This window comes from Eriocheir sinensis, chromosome 23 (assembly GCF_024679095.1).
Source record: "Eriocheir sinensis breed Jianghai 21 chromosome 23, ASM2467909v1, whole genome shotgun sequence".
NCBI lineage: Eukaryota > Metazoa > Arthropoda > Malacostraca > Decapoda > Varunidae > Eriocheir > Eriocheir sinensis.
Window position 1 is genome coordinate 1,008,265 of NC_066531.1, and position 20,000 is coordinate 1,028,264.

Consider the following 20,000-nt stretch of genomic DNA (forward strand, 5'->3'; position numbering starts at 1 on the left):
TTTTTTTTTGGACACCCATTAAAAAATACACATATTCTAAATCTAAGATTTGAAACAAAAAACGAATAAATTTGATGAGTAACTAAAGCAGGTTCAACTAACTAACTAAATATATATAAATATATATATATATATATATATATATATATATATATATATATATATATATATATATATATATATATATATATATATATATATATATATATATATATATATATATATATATATAATACACGTAGTGACGTACATTGTTTTTTTGCTTTTCTTGTGAACTGTAATAGTCAGACTCTATTTAGCGTTAGTTAGGCCACACTTAGATTATGCCGTCCAGTTTTGGTGCCCACACTACAGAATGGACATCAACTTGCTGGAATCAGTTCAGAGAAGGATGACCAAGATGATTCAGGGGCTGAGGAACCTCCCATATCAAGATAGGCTGAAACATCTAAACTTACATTCACTAGAAAGACGAAGAGTGCGGGGAGATCTGATAGAAGTATTCAAAAGGGTCAAGGGTTACAACAAAGGCGATATAAGTAAAGTACTGAGAATTAGCCAGCAGAATAGAACTCGCAGTAATGGATTTGAATTAAAAAAAGTATAGATTGAGGAGGGAAATAGGCAAGCATTGGTTTAGTAATAGGGTGGTGGGAGAATGGAATAGACCCAGCAATCACATAGTTAGTGCAGGGACGATAGCTTGTTTTAAGAGTAGACTGGATAGCTACATGGACGAGGATGACAGGTGGCAGTGGGGGGACGGATAGCTTGTTGTAAGAGTAGACTGGATAGCTACATGGACGAGGATGACAGGTGGCAGTGAGGGATTCTGGAGCTGCCGTGTGTAGGCCACTCAGCCTCTTACAGTCTCCCTATTTTCTTATGTTTTTATGTTCCTATGCTGCATATAAATACTTCACGTGTAAACAGGTCTCAGCAAGAGGTTTGATCAGCAATACTAATGGTCTTATAGCTGAACTAAAAATGTGTCTACTATGGTCATTCCACACCCCAGAAACCGGATTGTGACCTAACGAGCCTGACCTGACTAACACCTGACTTGGGTAGGCGGTGGCTGAGTGGTAGCGTGCTGGGCCCACATTCACCACGTGATGGACGACACGAGTTCGAATCCCCACGCTACTACCTGGGATTTTTCAGTCACCGCCGAGTGGCTTAAAACTACCCACATTTTGTCCTGAAGACCACCCATCAACCCGGACTCTAGAGGAAACCGTCCAAGTGAATCAAGCACGAGTTCCGGGGGGCAGCATGAGCCAAGAGAAGATGGCGCCACTATAAAAACTTGCCTGCCCCATGACGGGCTGGAGCCGACTACGATCCAGGCCCCTCAAGCAAGCCTACCGGCGCAATAGGCGGAGATGTAAAAGAACACCTGACACATGACAGGTATCCGTCGCCCTTCCTACCTCCATGCTCCCGATGACGCCGGCCACTGTATTTTGAAATCTTCAACTGAACACCGTTTGCGGGAGCAGCGCCGTTGCGCCTCCTATGGGGATTTTTTGTTTCCTCTTTTTTACGCCCTTGAGCTGCCTCCTTTTCTGTAGAAAGAAAAAAAAAGAATTAGACTCTTTGCCCGTAATTTAAAATCAGCTCCTATCCCCGATACGACCATACAGAATTGACGGCATCTGGTCATTTCAATCACACTGTTCTTCACAACTGAGAGGGGGGCTTCGTGGTGCAGTGGTTAGCCCGGGTTCAATTCCCGGTCGGAGTTGAAAAATTTGGGCGGCTTTTCCGATACCCTACGCCCCTGTCCACCCAGCAGTGAATGGGTACCAGGTATTAATCGGGGGTTGTGTCCCGTCTCCTGGGGTCTGTTCCCTTCTCCTATAATTCCTTCCCCTTCTGTCTCTCTCTGGCATATGACCACAGATGTTGCGCCGACTAAACGAAACTTTCCAACTTTTTCACAACTGAGACATCGTTGTTTTCAGAGACTAATTATATGAATGTCAAAACGTGGCATTTTGGTCTAAGCATGAACCCTGATAACAGATGACTTAGTGCCGTCGCTCTTGAAAGGTGAACCAATACATCACAATACTGTAGACAACCTGTTCACGACCAAGGGGCTCATATCGGCGTCCTGATACACACACACACACACAAAAAAAAAAAAAAAAAAAAAAAAAAAAAATCCTCTAGATTGATTTTCATACTAGTTGTTTAGAAGCAATAACAACTTAGTAATCATACTCATATTTTGACGTAATAACTAAGGAATCGTTCATCAAAAGTAAATGTAGCCACTTAGAAAAGGGAAAAAAGAAATGCACATTTTTCAATTAATGGATTCTTATACACCAAGTCATACGCAGGTCTGTGGGAGGAGACACGGCCGAGGCGTGGTTTATGCGTGACGTTGCTTGGAGCCAAACTAGAGAATGTAGAAACAGGGATTTAGAGAAAACGAGGAAAGGCGGACTAATTTAAATCAATTACTTCATCATGCCCTCCCTCACACCCCACACCGCCGTTTGTAGGCATTGAAATTACAGTCACGCAACAGCACAATAAAAATATATTTTTTCGTCAGTGGCTTGCCTGAACGCGCTGTGAAAGAAGGCGAGAATGCACATCCAGAGTGCACATACGGCCCCAACTTTAGTCAACCTTGCACTGGCGGGTTTTTTTTTTTGGCTCCAAGTGACGTCATCCCGCTGCTCCGCCCCAAAACCGCCTCCTGCGCGTACCGGTCGCAGTTTTGAAGCAGAGTGACTTGACTTGGTATATACAGACTTAGCCCTTTATTACCTTCTCCTACTGTCACGTACCCCCTATGACTGATTAAACTTAACTATATTGTATTACATTTGTATTATATTATATTATATTTAGGTACACGTACAGTGGCGGACACATGAAACAAACACCTCAGCCCCCCGCGAGGAGGTGTGGTGCTCTCTGGACATGGTAACACTGATGAGTATGAAGCTTCACCAGGTTTGCTTCGATCAGTCGCTGGGACGAATCGAGCGCGGTTATTATTGGTGCTTCTGTGTAGCGTCGTTGGTGGTGTGTAAGCCATGTCCGCCTGACAGTGCAAAAGCGTTTGGTGACTATATCAAGAAAATGACTTCTATTCCACAATGTATTCGTATTTTATTCACATGAAACGCATGCTTCGTAATCGTGACTCGACAACCCTCACGAACCATATGATATTTTCCGACGGCCAGAGGGGCTTCGTGGTGCAGTGGTTAGCACACTCGGCTCACAACCGAGAGCCTGGGTTCGATTACCGGGCGGAGTGGAGAAATTTTGGCGGCTTTTCCGATACCCTACGCCCCTGTCCATCCAGCAGTGAATGGGTACCAGGTATTAATAGGGGGTTGTGTTCCGTCTCCTGAGGTCTGTTTCCCTCTCCTATAATTCCTTCCCCTTCTGTCTCTCTCCGGCATATGACCACAGATGTTGCGCCGACTAAACGAAACTTTCCAACTTTTTCCGACGGCCAGGATAACAAGCCATCATAACATTATCGTTGCCTATGATAATAATCAAAGAATTGCTGTGACCACCTTGTTGTTGCTACGGGAGGAGGCAGAGCGAGGCCTCGGGGTGAAAAGCAGGAGGGTGTTGGGAAGGGGAGGAGTGAAGGAGCAAGGGACGGTGGACTTGGTAGGCGGCAGGAGCTACGTTGGGAGGGATTGATTATAAGTGTTGGGAAGGGGAGGAGTGAAGGAGCCAGGGACGGTGGACTTGGTAGGCGACAGGAGCTACGTTGGGAGGGATTGATTATAAGTGTTGGGAAGGGGAGGAGTGAAGGAGCCAGGGACGGTGGACTTGGTAGGCGACAGGAGCTACGTTGGGAGGGACAGATTATAAGTGATAACGAAGCTGAATTATTGTTTCATGGAAATACTGAATTTCCGTCAGACCCAAATCATTATATATTATAATTTACTCGCATGGTTTATATGAATTCATAATACTTTCTACTTCAGAATGGATACTTCACGTGCAAATAAATAAGGCTTCTTTAGTTTGACAGACATTACACCTGTTGTCATAGGCGGCGCGAAATTGTTAGGCAGGCAAGCCGAGCAGGTGTATAACAGGTGAGAGAGAGAGAGAGAGAGAGAGAGAGAGAGAGAGAGAGAGAGAGAGAGAGAGAGAGAGAGAGAGAGAGAGAGAGAGAGAGAGAGAGAGAGAGAGAGAGAGAGAGAGAGAGAGAGAGAGAGAGAGAGAGAGAGAGAGAGAGAGAGAGAGAGAGAGAGATCGTAAAAGAAAAGAGGGAAAATTTTGTTGGTTGAAATTACGAGTTGAAGAAAATTTGGTTAAGTGTGACCACCTGAGAGAGAGAGAGAGAGAGAGAGAGAGAGAGAGAGAGAGAGAGAGAGAGAGAGAGAGAGAGAGAGAGAGAGAGAGAGAGAGAGAGAGAGAGAGAGAGAGAGAGAGAGAGAGAGAGAGAGAGAGAGAGAGAGAGAGAGAGAGAGAGAGAGAGAGAGAGAGAGAGAGAGAGAGAGAGAGAGAGAGAGAGAGAGAGAGAGAGAGAGAGAGAGAGAGAGAGAGAGAGAGAGAGAGAGAGAGAGAGAGAGGGAAAATTTTGTTGGTTGAAATTACGAGTTGAAGAAAATTTGGTTAAGTGTGACCACCCTGAGAGAGAGAGAGAGAGAGAGAGAGAGAGAGAGAGAGAGAGAGAGAGAGAGAGAGAGAGAGAGAGAGAGAGAGAGAGAGAGAGAGAGAGAGAAGTGGTAGGGAAAAATGATTCATACTTGTGAAGATACTACAACAATATGAATAATTACTACTACTACTACTACTACTACTACTACTACTACATACTGCACCCTTGTTACAGCGGAGACACACTCTCTCTCTCTCTCTCTCTCTCTCTCTCCATACATACATACAGAGAGAGAGAGAGAGAGAGAGAGAGAGAGAGAGAGAGAGAGAGAGAGAGAGAGAGAGAGAGAGAGAGAGAGAGAGAGAGAGAGAGAGAGAGAGAGAGAGAGAGAAAGTTGTGCTTCTTCAGGGCTGTTTGTTATAATTATTTTCTTCGATAAATGTATATATATACATGTATATAAATGTATACAAATGACAAACATCATAAAGTGTTTAAGTGTTCAAGTGAGAGAGAGATAATTTTGTTTTGTTTATTTGTCAGTTTATATTTATCACCAGGCCAAGGCAACTTTCTTCCTCCTCCCTGCCATCCCTTCACAGGGGTAAGGACACCAGTATCAGACCCTTCGATCTGCAACTGACGCGTCCAGTACGAGTTGTCACTCAACTGGGCTTGATAGGATAATATAAATGATGAATTAAGAAATATCAAGGTTATGAGGGAATGCAAGAAGTTATTTTTGAAAAAATATAATAAGTATGAGAACGGCTTAGCCCTGTCCCACCAAGGCCCGGTACGTCCCGAATCACGCCGAATTGGGTTACTTCGGCACCCCCACGGAAAAATCGGCACTGGTCGGCGGTCATCGAGCGCACACCTTGCCACACCGGCACGCACCGGCTAGCGGCCAAAAAAGCCGCAGTAGACAGTAACTTTCTCCGAGTGCTGCCCGGCGAAATTCTTGATCACGAGATACCGTGCCGACACCGTACAATGTTCTTCATTACTGCGTCTCTGCCGGGCAAGCACCGTGCACGTGCCGGCTCTTGCCGGACGCGTATCGGTCTTTACAGGTCATAATTTCTCCCCCGCGGACGACCACCACAGTGCACGACTGCAGATCAGGACCGGGAAATTTTACACGTGGCAGAGGCCGCTCCCCAGTCAACCTCTGTGGCTTTGAGCTACACTTTACAACTTAATGTCAGCGCAAGGACTGTCAGACGACGCCTGCACAATGAGGAAATGCATCACAGGACACCAGCAACAAAGGAGTTCCTGACGGACCAGCATCACGAGAGGCGACTTCTGTTTGCCCAGCAGTTTGTGAACTGGGAAGATGAATTCTGGGAACGCGTTACCTGGACTGATGAAAAGATGTTTGTGTCCGCGTGTCACGGCAAACGACACGGCTGGGGAAGAAACAACACTCGGCGAGTATAATAATTTACGATGTTTTTCTACATTCAATGTCGCACACACTTGTATTGATAATGTGAGATCATTACTAATACAACTTTTCTGAACTATTATTAAAACCTCATTGTTTTATACGCATTACCGTTCGTAATTGACTGAATGACTGGTATGTAACGGATACACAATGCGCACCTTATTCCTTAGATAAAAGAAGTGTGTCTAATTATGGGTCTTTCAACAGCCACGATCAGCAGAATGTCTCCCACGTGGCCAGGAGGGGACAGGTGACCGTGAACGTTTGGGGGTGTACAAGTTGTCACGGAATGGGTGACGTCCAGCACATTCAGGGGCGGCCCAATGCTGTTACCTATGTTGACATATCAAATAATTTCTTTTTGTTTTCCTTTACCGCCAGGAGCCACCCCTTCCCTCCTGGCCCAGTATACTTCGTTCACGACCGCTGCCCTGTTCATCGGGCTCGGATTGTGCAGGAGTGGTTCCAGGACCACCCTCAGTTTCAACTCCTGCATGCCATAGCCTAGTAAGGGGGCAGATTGCAACCCCCTTGAAAATATCTGGGGTTCGATGGTAAACACGTGGAAGCCTCGGCAAAAGCCCACATCTCCGGAACTTTAGCCTCACGCTCGTGAGGTTTGGGAGGTATTCCGGGGCAAGCCAGACCTTGTTAGGCGCCACACGGGAAACATGACCACACGGGAAACATGAGACGACGACTTCAAGCTGTCATTGACGTGGGTGGTGGATGGACAGGATATTGAGGTAAGAAGTTTCTTCGAGTATGTATGGGTGTGCGTATGTGCGCATGCGTCTACTGCTCCCTGTATACTGTTATATTGACTGTTATACTGATATATTGACTGTTATATTGACAGAGTGGAGGCTAAGGCTCTTCGTCTCATCAGCTCTCCTCCTCATACTGATAGTCTTCTTCCTCTTAAGTTCCGCCGCAATGTTGCCTCTCTTTCTATCTTCTATCGATATTTTCACGCTGACTGCTCTTCTGAACTTGCTAACTGCATGCCTCCCTTCCTCCCGCGGCCCCGCTGCACATGACTTTCTACTCATGCTCATCCCTATACTGTCCAAACCCCTTATGCAAGAGTTAACCAGCATCTTCACTCTTTCATCCCTCACGCTGGTAAACTCTGGAATAATCTTCCTTCATCTGTATTTCCTCCTGCCTACGACTTGAACTCTTTCAAGAGGAGGGTATCAGGACACCTCTCCCCCGAAATTGACCTTTCTTTTTGGACGCTCCTTTGACCTCTATTCAGGAGCAGTAAGTAGCGGGCTTTTTTTTTATATTTTTCTTTACGCTCTAGAACTGTCTCCTTAGCTGTAAATATATATATATATATATATATATATATATATATATATATATATATATATATATATATATATATATATATATATATATATATATATATATATATATATATATATATATGAATTATATTTGAAGCACTATGACTTTTTCTTCAGGTTACGAGTCTGTCTGCAGCCTTCCCCTTAGACGGTTTGTCATGGACGCCTAAAGCAAATAAAAGCGGATTTGGTTTAAAGCTATATGTATACATCCTGATTGTTGTGCATATGCTCCGATTGGCTAACTGCCGAGACATAGCTGTTCCACCATCATTGCTTACAGCCAGACCATAATGTGAAGAAATACTTTGGAGAAAAAGTTCCTTAATATGATGAACCTAACATCGTGTAATATTGAGGCAAACACAACGTACAAATATAGGAACATAAGCCTAGGTTAATTAATGGTAATCCATATATATTTTAAATTGGTGCCATACATATACCACTGTCAACCACACGGAACACATATAATAATAAAAATAATAATAATAATAATAATAATAATAATAATGATAATAATAATGATAATAATAATAACAACAACAGCAACAAATAATAGCATAAATCCACATTGTTTGCGTGTCTCGCATCGTTTACGGGCGAATTGTGTAAGTTTTTTGCATTGTTTACGTGTCTCGCATCGTTTACGGGCGCATTCTTTACGTTTTTCGCATTGTTTATGGGCGTATTATGTACGTGTTTCGCATTGTTTACGGGCGCATTGTTCACGGGCGTCTAAGTACGAAGGTGTCGCCGGCCTTCTCCTCGACTGGGCCAGGGCCGGCAGCCTCCTCCTCTTCGGACCCCGCGCAAGAAACATTCCCGTCCGCCTCAACTTTTGGAGGCGTTGGGAACGTTTGCCGAAATATTATAATCTTTTTAATTACTCGGTGAAAGCCGTCGTCGCAGTTTGTGTAAGTCTGAGATGTGAAAGATGGCGTGGAAAGCGGGAACTCTGCCGCCTTGGGGCTCTCGTTGTTCCTGTTTGTCCCTGCACTGTTTCCTTGAGATGGGGGCAGCAGCAATTTCGCCTTGCAGTGCTTCCCTGTGATTGGTTTGCTTTATAAGTTCATGTATGAAATGTCCAAGTTCCTGGCAACACGATGACGGGCACCAAACGTTGTGGTCTGGGTCGCAACCTTTCCCTTCCTGCAAACACGTCACCTCAAGAGTTTAGGGAAACGAACAAGAAGAAAACCAATTCATGCCGTGTGCCGCTGTCTCCACTGTAACAAGGGTGTAGTATATAATAGTAGTAGTAGTAGTAGTAGTTGTAATAGTAGTAGTAATTATTCATATTGTTGTAGTATCCTATCCACAAGTATGAATCACTTTTCCCTACCACTTCTCTCTCTCTCTCTCTCTCTCTCTCTCTCTCTCTCTCTCTCTCTCTCAGGGTGGACACACTCACCCAAATTTACTTCAACTCGAAATTACAACCAACCAAAATTTCACTCTTTCGTTTACCATCTCTCTCTCTCTCGCTCTCTCTCTCTCTCTCTCTCTCACCAGTTATACGCCTGCTCGGCTTGCCTGCCTAACAATTTCGCGCCGCCTATGACAACAGGTGTAATGTCTGTCAAACTAAAGAAGCCATATTTATTTGCACGTGAAGTATCCATTCTGAAGTAGAAAGTATTATGAATTCATATAAACCATGCGAGTAAATTATAATATATAATGATTTGGGTCTGACGGAAACTCAGTATTTCCATGAAACAATAATTCAGCCTCGTTAACACTTATAATCAATCCCTCCCAACGTAGCTCCTGCCGCCTACCAAGTCCACCGTCCCTTGCTCCTTCACTCCTCCCCTTCCCAACACTTATAATCAATCCCTCCCATCGTAGCTCCTGTCGCCTACCAAGTCCACCGTCCCTGGCTCCTTCACTCCTCCCCTTCACAACACTTATAATCAATCCCTCCCAACGTAGCTCCTGTCGCCTACCAAGTCCACCGTCCCTGGCTCCTTCACTCCTTCCCTTCCCAACACCTATAATCAACCCCTCCCAACGTAGCTCCTGTCGCCTACCAAGTCCACCGTCCCTGGCTCCTTCACTCCTCCCCTTCCCAACACCCTCCTGCTTTTCACCCCGAGGCCTCGCTCTGCCTCCTCCCGTAGCAACAACAAGGTGGTCACAGCAATTCTTTGATTATTATCATAGGCAACGATAATGTTATAATGGCTTGTTATCCTGGCCGTCGGAAAAAGTTGGAAAGTTTCGTTTAGTCGGCGCAACATCTGTGGTGATATGCCGGAGAGACAGAAGGGGAAGGAATTATAGGAGAAGGGAACAGACCTCAGGAGACGGAACACAACCCCCGATTAATACCTGGTACCCATTCACTGCTGGGTGGACAGGTGCGTATTGTATCGAAAAAGCCGCCAAAATTTCTCCACTCCGCCCGGTAATCGAGCCCAGGCTCTCGGTTGTGAGCCGAGTGTGCTAACCACTGCACCACGAAGCCCCTCTGGCCGTCGGAAAATATCATATGGTTCGTGAGGGTTGTCGAGTCACGATTACGAAGCATGCGTTTCATGTGAATAAAATACGAATACATTGTGGAATAGAAGTCATTTTCTTGATATAGTCACCAAACGCTTTTGCACTGTCAGGCGGACATGGCTTACACACCACCAACAACCCTACACAGAAGCACCAATAATAACCGCGTTCGATTCGTCCCGGCGACTGATCGAAGCAAACCTGGTGAAGCTTCATACTCATCAGTGTTACCATGTCCAGAGAGCACCACACCTCCTCGCGGGGGGCTGAGGTGTTTGTTTCATGTGTCCGTCACTGTACATTACGCGTCCTGCCTAGGCAAGGAGACTATAGTACTATTATGCGTTTCAGGCGCCATGAAACACAGTTTTTCGAATATAACATTTTAACAAAGCGTCGGACAAGGATGGTATTTTGGAAGACGATGACTGAGACCCCGACCTAATTGGCAAAAATAGAAACTCTCTCTCTCTGCCACCTGGAAAGTTGTAAAAGAATTAATTCCCAATAAAAAGAACAGCTCAAACAATCAAACACCTAGCACATCAGAAACTTTGTGTGAAGATTTTAATACTTTTTTTGCTAACGTGGGAAAAAACACATACGAAAAGACACAATCTACGCTATTAAACATACAAAACAGTCTCCCAGTGGAAAATGCCATACACGACAGACACCTCGCAGACCACACACACGAAGAAAACGGTACACTCTTTCGCCCCACACCCACAGACACTGACACTCATCTTAACGATAAAGAGCTTGCACGAAACAAAATCATTTGGATCCGATGGTATTCCTCTTCGTTTCCTCAAGGACTCTCTCTTCATTACCGCATATTACTTGACTCAAATAATAAACACTTCTATTGTTACCGGCATCTTTCCTACACAGTGGAAAAATGCTGTAGTTACCCCCCTATATAAAGCTGGCGATGTGAGTAATGCCGGTAATTATCGCCCAATATCCCTATTACCTATCTTCTCTAAAGTTATAGAAAAAATAGTTGCAAACCAATTAACTAAATACCTTGAAAATAACAAACACTTGTCCGACACTCAACATGGCTCTCTCAACATGAGGCTCTCTCAGACTCCCTTGAGCGAGCACTTGGTACCCTGAGGGATTTTTTAGTAGATAGGCGAGGGGGGGGAGGAGTAATGGGAGCAATGGGAGGAGTAATGGGAGGGGACATCTAGCTCATAATATAACCAGGCAGCTTAGAAGTAATTCTAGAGGAGCAACAGAGGACGGGCTAAGAATCTTCTATACTAACAGCAGGAGCCTCAGAAACAAGATAGACTGACTAAGGGGTGAAGCTTGTTCAGAAAATTTTGACATAATAGCGATCACTGAGACATGGATAGACTTTGCTAATAGAAATTTTAGGTCAGAATTTGAAATAACGGGTTATCAGATGTTTCACAAAGACAGAAGGGGCAGAAAGGGAGGTGGAGTTGCGCTATATGTTAAAGACTCACTTAAATGTTTAGTTAACAACTCAGTCAAAACTAACATGGATTCAGAATCAGTTTGGGTGGACGTTTACAAAGGGAAAGAAAAACTAACTCTAGGAGTTATATACAGGCCACCCAACCTTAACAGGCAGGACACGAGTATATTACTACAGGAGATTGGCAGGGCGAGTATGAGTAGAAATGTCTGCGTAATGGGGGACTTTAATTATAGGAATATAGACTGGGAAGATCTAGTGGGTGACCTGGAAGCCGAGGACTTTCTTGAAGTTATACAAGATAATTTCCTTAAGCAGGTAGTTACTGAGCCTACCAGAGGAGATAACATATTAGACTTAGTCCCAACCAATAATGGGAACTTGCTACGTGAGTTGGAGGTGGGCGGACAGTTAGGAAATAGTGATCACAGAACGGTTCGTTTTAGCTTAGACTGGCGGTAACCCGTGATCCAAACCCAGTGTTAGTGCCAGATTTTAGAAGAGCAAACTACGAGGGGCTTCGAAGACATCTTGAAGGGGTAAACTGGGATAATTTAGGGATTCATGAGGGCCAGAACTGCGGATTGGAGAGCCAGGAGAACCAGGTAGAAATGTCTTACAATAATTTAGTTAGAGTAATAGTAGAGGCAAGAACAGCATATACCACAGCGAACACTTAGAAAAGAAAACAATGATCCTAAGTGGATGACTCGTGGACTAAAACACGAGATTGGGTTAAAGAAGTGAATTTATCAGAAAATAAAGAATGGGGAAACACATCTCAGGGGCCGGTACGTCGAACTATCTAGATTAGTTAAGAAAAACACCAGGATAGCAAAAAAGAACTATGAGATCAAAGTAGCAAATGAGGCGAAAATTAATCCTAAGGGCTTCTTTCAGATGTATAGAACACAAACACGGGAGAAAATTGGACCGCTGAAATCAAACACAGGGGAGCTAGTAGAAAATTACGAAAATATGAGCACATTGTTGAACGACTACTTCCTTTCAGTATTCACACAGGAGGATCGAACGACTATACCGGAAAGAGTTCAGGTGTACGAGGGCGGGGATGGCGATAAATTGAGGAATATAATCATTACCAGGCAAGTAGTTCAGGATGAGATAGATAAGCTTAAGAAGAACAAGTCGCCAGGTCCTGACGGGATATTTCCGAGGGTATTAAAGGAGCTAGGTGATATAATCAGTGACCCACTAACCGACATCTTTAAGATGTCGGTAATTACTGGCTATGTGCCGAGCCTATGGAAAGTAGCTAATGTGACGCCGATTTTAAAAAGGAGGACAGGTCAGTTGCTTCAAACTATCGCCCAATTAGCTTAACATCGGTTATAGGGAAGATGCTGGAGTCCATAATAGCCAGGAACATTCGGGAGCATTTAGAGAAACATAGCTTAATTCACGACTCGCAGCATGGGTTCACAAAAGGTAGGTCATGCCTCACCAATCTCTTGTCCTTCTACAATAAAGTATTTGAGGCGGTTGACAGAGATGAAAATTATGATGTAATCTATCTTGATTTTAGTAAAGCGTTTGACAAAGTTCCTCACCAACGACTGTTGCTTAAATTACAGGCTCACGGAGTAGAGGGTAAAGTTTTGAACTGGGTCAAGGCGTGGCTTAGCAATAGGAAGCAAAGAGTGCAAATCAATGGTAAAAGATCTGACTGGGGATGTGTTACGAGGGTCCCACAAGGTTCGGTATTAGGTCCACTTTTGTTTATTATTTATATCAATGACTTAGACACAGGAATTAGTAGTGATGTTAGTAAATTTGCAGATGATACCAAGATCGGTAGAGTAATTGAGTCGGATCAGGACGCTAGTATTCTCCAAGGTGAACTCAACAGATTATATGATCATGGATAAATGGCAGATGGAGTTCAATGTAGGGAAGTGCAGTATTCTGAGTCTAGGTAGGAACCCCTCACATAACTATTGCTTAAATGACACTCTCATAAGTAGGTCTGGGTGCGAGAGGGATTTAGGGGTCTTAGTGAGCTCTGATCTCCGTCCAAGGGCACAATGCATTCAAGCTAGAAATCGAGCTAATAGGGTACTGGGATTTATTTCAAGGAGCGTAAGCAACAGAAGCCCTGAAGTCTTCCTCAAACTATATTTAGCATTAGTTAGACCTCATCTTGACTATGCGGTTCAGTTCTGGTCACCCTACTATAGAATGGATATCAAAATGTTAGAATCGGTGCAGAGGAGGATGACTAAGATGATTCAGGGGTTGAGAAACTTGCCATACGAGGAAAGACTCAAACAGTTAAACTTGCATTCTCTAGAAAGGCGAAGGGTGCGTGGAGACATGATCGAGGTTTATAAATGGATGAAGGGCTTTAATAAGGGAGACATTCATAAGGTTTTGTTGGTAAGAGAACCGGGTAGGACACGAAGTAACGGGTTTAAACTGGATAAATTCAGATTCAACAGGGACATAGGCAAAAATTGGTTTACTAATAGGGTGGTGGATGAGTGGAATAGGCTTAGCAGTCATGTGGTGAGTGCCAATACAATTGTCACATTCAAAAATAGACTAGATAAATTCATGGACAACGATATTAGGTGGGGTTAGATACACGGGAGCTTAGGGTCAAAGGAGCTGCCTCGTACAGGCCTACCGGCCTCTTGCAGACTCCTGCGTTCTTATGTTCTTATGTTCTTATGTTCTTATGGCTTTCGCCCCCACCTCTCAACCAGCACTGCACTCACGGCCGTCACCGATAAACTATACGACAATATGGACACCAAGCAATTATCGCTGCTTACACTTTGTGACCTATCAAAAGCATTTGATAGTGTTAGCCATAAGATTCTCCTCCACAAACTCTCAAATGTTAAAGTAGACACATTTTGGTTCAAAGACTACTTATCGAACAGAACACAGACAGTACGCCTACAAAACCATCTCTCCACAAAGGCAAACCTACAATATGGCGTTCCACAAGGCTCCATTTTAGGGCCTATATTATTTACACGCTATGTAAACGATATGCATGAATACTTCGACGACTGCACACTGATACAATATGCAGACGACACACAGTTTCTCCATAGTGGGCCACTGAAGGATATAAATCTACTAGTGAAAAAAGTTGAAACCACCCTAAGCAAAGCCATGGTGTACTTTAATAAAAATGGCCTAATGTTAAACACCCAGAAAACCCAATGTATATTTATAGGAAGCAGACAACTAATATCAAGAATACCTGATAACACAACCATTCTCTTCCATGATAGTAAGATCGAACCCTCAAACAATGTAAAGAATTTAGGATTGTATATAGACCAATATTTAGTGTTTGATCACCATATAACCGAAATCAGTAAGAAAATCCTAGGAACACTTATGTATGCAAATAGAATAAAACAATGTTTTGATAAACCCACAAGGCAGCTTATGGTAGAGTCACTAGTATTAAGTATACTAAACTATTGTAATACTATATGGGGGACAACTAACAATACGCTGCTAACTAAAGTACAGAAACTACAGAACTTCGCTGCCAAAATCGTAGAAGGGAAGGCCCAGAAATATGATCATGTAACTCCGATAATTAAGGAACTCAATTGGCTCAATGTTTCACAACAAATAACTTTTGACACAGCAGTGAATATATATAAACATCTACACGGTCACTACCCTGAATATCTAATGCCTCTCCCCTCTGTAAACAGCATCACCAACAGCACAACACGCCAGCAGGGTAATCTGTATGTACCAAGAACACACACAGACACAGGAGCCAGACAACTTTCTGTACACGGGCCTAAACTTTGGAACTCCCTGCCAACACATACAAGCACTGCCCACACCTTGCATAAATTCAAATATATTCTGAAAGAGTTCTTACTTAATCGAAACCGAAACAACTGATGAATAACTAATTATTTCATTGCAATAACCTATGTACTTTTTATGTATTTGGATTTAAGAACACACACACACACACACACACACACACACACACACACACACACACACACACACACACACACACACACACACACACACACACACACACACAAAAACTCACACACACACACACACACACACACACACACACACACACACACACACACACACACACACACACACACACACACACACACACACACACACACACACACACACACACACACACACACACACACACACACACACACACACACACACACACACACACACACACACACACACACACACACACACACACACACACACACACACACACACACACACACACACACACACACACACACACACACACACACACACACACACACACACACACACACACACACACACACACACACACACACACACACACACACACACACACACACACACACACACACACACACACACACACACACACACACACACACACACACACACACACACACACACACACACACACACACACACACACACACTAGTTCAGCCCTATACATAGGGATGATGCTCATTTGAAATTTTTATATATTTGCGAAAAAGTTTTACTCGCAGGAAATTACTTCTTTGCATGGAAAATACGGTCTTTGGACAACATGCTGTAAGTATATAACATAGTGCACTGGCGGAACTATTGTTACTGTGTGTGTGTGTGTGTGTGTGTGTGTGTGTGAGAGGGAGAAAAAGAGAGAGAAAAAGAGAGAGAGAGAGAGAGAGAGAGAGAGAGAGAGAGAGAGAGAGAGAGAGAGAGAGAGAGAGAGAGAGAGAGAGAGAGAGAGAGAGAGAGAGAGAGAGAGAGAGAGAGAGAGAGAGAGAACTACCAGTTAAGTCAGTGATTACTACTACTTCATAGTGAAACTCACATTGACGTCACGACTTGAACAAGAGGCGGTGCGTACATAATGACGGCACCCAGCCTCGCTACCCGTGCCTGTATATTTTAGTGAAGTTTACCTTAAAGTTACTCTTACAAGTGCCGTAATCATCCACATTTGGCACCTAAGCCTATTTTCGCCAATTAGGTCGGGGTCTTAATCATCGTCTTCCAAAATACCATCCTTGTCCGACGCTTTGTTAAAACGTTATATTCGAAAAACTGTGTTTCATGGCGCCTGAAACGCATAGTAATGTAGGCCTAGTCTCCTTGTTCCTAGGTACCCGTCGCTCCCTCTCTCTTTTCCTTTACAGATTTGTAGAAAAGATATATGAAGAGATACTGATGTTTCATAAGGTAGGTAATGAGATACTGGCACGGACCTAAAACGAATCTTAACCGAAGTTTATGTTGTGTGTGTGTGTGTGTGTGTGTTCATCGTCTTCTCACGTACCCCTTGTCCATTGCTTCAGATAATCTCGATGATCAGCGAAAACCCTCTCGGATACACGATATAACCGAGTCACCACTTCGAGGAACAGACTATGCAGCGGAGTCCCCCTGCTCTTCGTAAGACTCTAAATGGCTTATGTCTTGTAAGGCCTGAGAGAAGCTCATTTTTTTCTCTCCTTGCCTTATCACACAATATTCGCAAATAAACAACGTGTTCCGGACGCCACACCGGGCTCTCGTCATGTGCCTCAGCCTGTTTTCGGTACAGTTCGAATCACTGCTTCATTCGTCCACAAATACCAAATAGTATAATTTAGCAATATATTTATTACTTTTATCCTTCCATCTTGTTTCTATCATCTTCCACGAAAAAAAAATATATAAATGATTTTGGGTAGCGAGAACTATGAGTAAGGTTGGTATTCTTAGACTTCTCACATCAACTACTTCCAAAGGCTTAAAATGAGATCAGTCGGGTTCTTTTGAGTGTTTTTTATAGGTTCATGCCACAGAGGAAGGGTCCAACTACCAATAGGGTCAATAAATTACCCCTGGAAATGCCGGAAACTCCTACGAAAGCCTTGTCAAATATGTGTGCTGGGGCGCCGGAGTGTTTAAAAATACGGCCCCAAGGAGTTAGGACCAAACTTCACTGACCGATGACAATTTTAAAACCATCGAGTCCACAGACCTGTCCGGCTTTAATTGCCTTGTTTGTTGTAATAGTTCTCGTGGGGTTATTTGTTCGTCTAAACTAGGTATTGAAATATTAACTCTGAAATAATTCAAGTGAAATCTGAACGAGTCGGGAAGCTAAAAATATCCTCAAAGAATGTTTTTAATTGTTCATCGGATGTGGAAGTGTGTTATGGTAGGCTTCACTGCACTTCCTTACACCCGTGACCCTCCACAGCCAAGTCGTTAATGCTCCTCAACAACCTTTCCCAACATGCCTGCACGGAGAATTGCCCGAAGGGGCCCCCGGGCTTGAGGTCGTAGGGTGGGTGAGGTGACGTGCACCCGGGCGTATGCCCCCTTTGATTGCTTTCCCAACATCCCAGACTTTCACCCACAACCTCTAACTACTTTGAGTATAAAAGTTTGCACCAGAAATCGTATTTGTTCTGCAATGGTTTAGTAGAGTGTCAAGGTTGAAATATTCCTCATAAAAATAACAGTAAAAAATAAAATTTTGAAAAAAATATATTTTGCCGTATTTTCTACACACAATTATATATACAAATCAATCATGTACCTTTAAAATGTCAGATAAATATATGTAGTACTGTCCAATATATGGAATAAGTAAAGCAGAAAGTGGGATATAAGGGGCGTGAGAGAAACAGTCTGTAAAATATAGGTTGCCTACATTTGACTCACCACGTACAGGCTAATATGTCAGCTGAGGTGTTTCCGGACATGACTTCAGGCCTTCCTCTGTGTCTCGGGGAGCGAGCACGTGGCTGCTGGGAATCACGCGTGGTCACCACCTACACTTCCAAGGCGAGAGGCAAACTAATCGCACTCCAACATTTGCTCCAATGTTGCCGGCAATACATTGAGTTATTGGACAGCTGGCAACCTCTTCTCTCAAAGATGTCAGATTTATTGCAAACCATTCAAACCGCTGTATTATGGAGTGGAATTCTCAGTCGCGCATTATAGTGGCCTACAGTGTACACCACGGAGACCACAGTACCTACAGGCCCCTTGGTGGTGGTCAGGCAGTGCGGGCACAGTGCCGTGGAGGGCGATAGTTCAAGTCCTGCCCGCCGCTACAAGCTGATCATTTTCAGTCATCGCTGAGCCGTGGCCTATACAAGGCTACCCACATGCTGGCCTGTAACTACCTAGAAATCCGAGCTTTAGAGAAACTCCATATAAAGAGAATCAAGTAGAGCTAAAGGGGGGGGGGGGGGGGGGTGAATTTAGTCCGGAATGAATGGCGCCACAAAGAGGGAAAAAAAAAAACTTGCCTGCTTCACTAACGGGCTGAGGCCGACCATCAGGTCCCATTATGAAAGCCTACCGGCGTTATAGGCCAAACATGATATAGCCCCCCCCATATTTGTGTGTGTGTGTGTGTGCGGGGAGGCAGTGGCCGAGTGGTCAGCGTGGGGTGTGGTGAGTCCGTGGACCTACATGGGTACAGTTCCACCGAAACACGCTGATTTTTCAAGCCATCATCGAGTGTCGGCAGATCACCCACACACTCCCCCACATCCTCAATCAACCCTGACTACAGCGACATGGTTCAAGAGGAGCACCGGGGGGCAGCATTGGCCAAGCAGGAGTCATGTATCACGGCAGCAACTATAAATATAATTTGCCTGCGCCACTAACGGGCTGGGGCCTAAAAAAAAAAAAAAAAAAAAAATCTCTCTCTCTCTCTCTCTCTCTCTCTCTCTCTCTCTCTCTCTCTCTCTCTCTCTCTCTCTCTCTCTCTCCACACACACACACACACTGCCCGTGGATAACGTTCCCTCGTCTTCCTTCCCACTTCCACCTCCCCTCCCTCGCTGCCTTCCGCCTCCCCAACACAAACACAGGAGCGCCAACCATTCATTTTCGTCTGTCAATACTCCGTCACGGGCGTCAGCTGTTCCTCGATTACAGAGACATTATCCCCGCACCTCTTAGCCTGCTCGGCACCTCTGCGGCGACCCACTAGAAACATTGGCGTGCACTTACAACGCTGCTTATTCCTCTGCACGGGAGGAGGCTCGATAAGTTTTTCTTGCTTAGAGGGACCATTAAGAAACATGATCCCCGCTGCTGCCACCACCACCGGGTCAATGGATCAAAAGTAGAATACAATGCAATGTAGATAACTTGGAATGTCCTGATGGTACCCCTGTGGCTGCGTACGAAATGGTTAACACGCAATATCCTGATGCGCGGGTGCACCATTGGGGCCGCATTGCTACCCTGCCTTTGCGGTGCCATGCTGGTGCCTCTGAGGCCTCCGTACATGTGGCAGGGCGTAATGCGCTGGGATATTAGGCGAGGCCAGCCGTCACGAGCATAATTTATCACAGCCAGTGTGGGAAAGAATAGGAAAAAAGGAAAGTTTCGTTTAGTCGGCGCAACATCTGTGGTCATATGCCGGAGAGAGACAGAAGGGAAAGGAATCATAGGAGGAGGGAACAGACCCCAGGAGACGGGACACAACACCCGATTAATACCTGGTACCCATTCACTGCTGGGTGGACAGGGGCGTAGAGTATCGGAAAAGCCGCCCAAATTTTTCCACTCCGCCTGGGAATCGAACCCAGGCACTCGCGGTTATGAGCTGAGTGTGCTAACCACTGCAC

The 20,000-nt window shown here is 44.4% G+C and overlaps 1 protein-coding gene across 1 annotated transcript in view; it reads right to left on the minus strand.

Moving 5' to 3' along the window:
- The window catches only part of LOC127002317 (vacuolar protein sorting-associated protein 29-like), a 49,568-nt gene extending 31,484 nt beyond the window's left edge, over window positions 1–18,084 (minus strand). Inside the window, exons 1-2 of the mRNA XM_050868126.1 lie at window positions 18,067–18,084; window positions 1,434–1,568 (exon numbers count right to left, since the gene is read on the minus strand). Of these exons, the coding sequence (XP_050724083.1) occupies window positions 1,434–1,439 (6 nt within the window). The 5' untranslated portion in view covers window positions 1,440–1,568; window positions 18,067–18,084. The remainder of the gene's footprint in view (window positions 1–1,433; window positions 1,569–18,066) is intronic.
- Window positions 18,085–20,000: the final 1,916 nt, after the last annotated feature.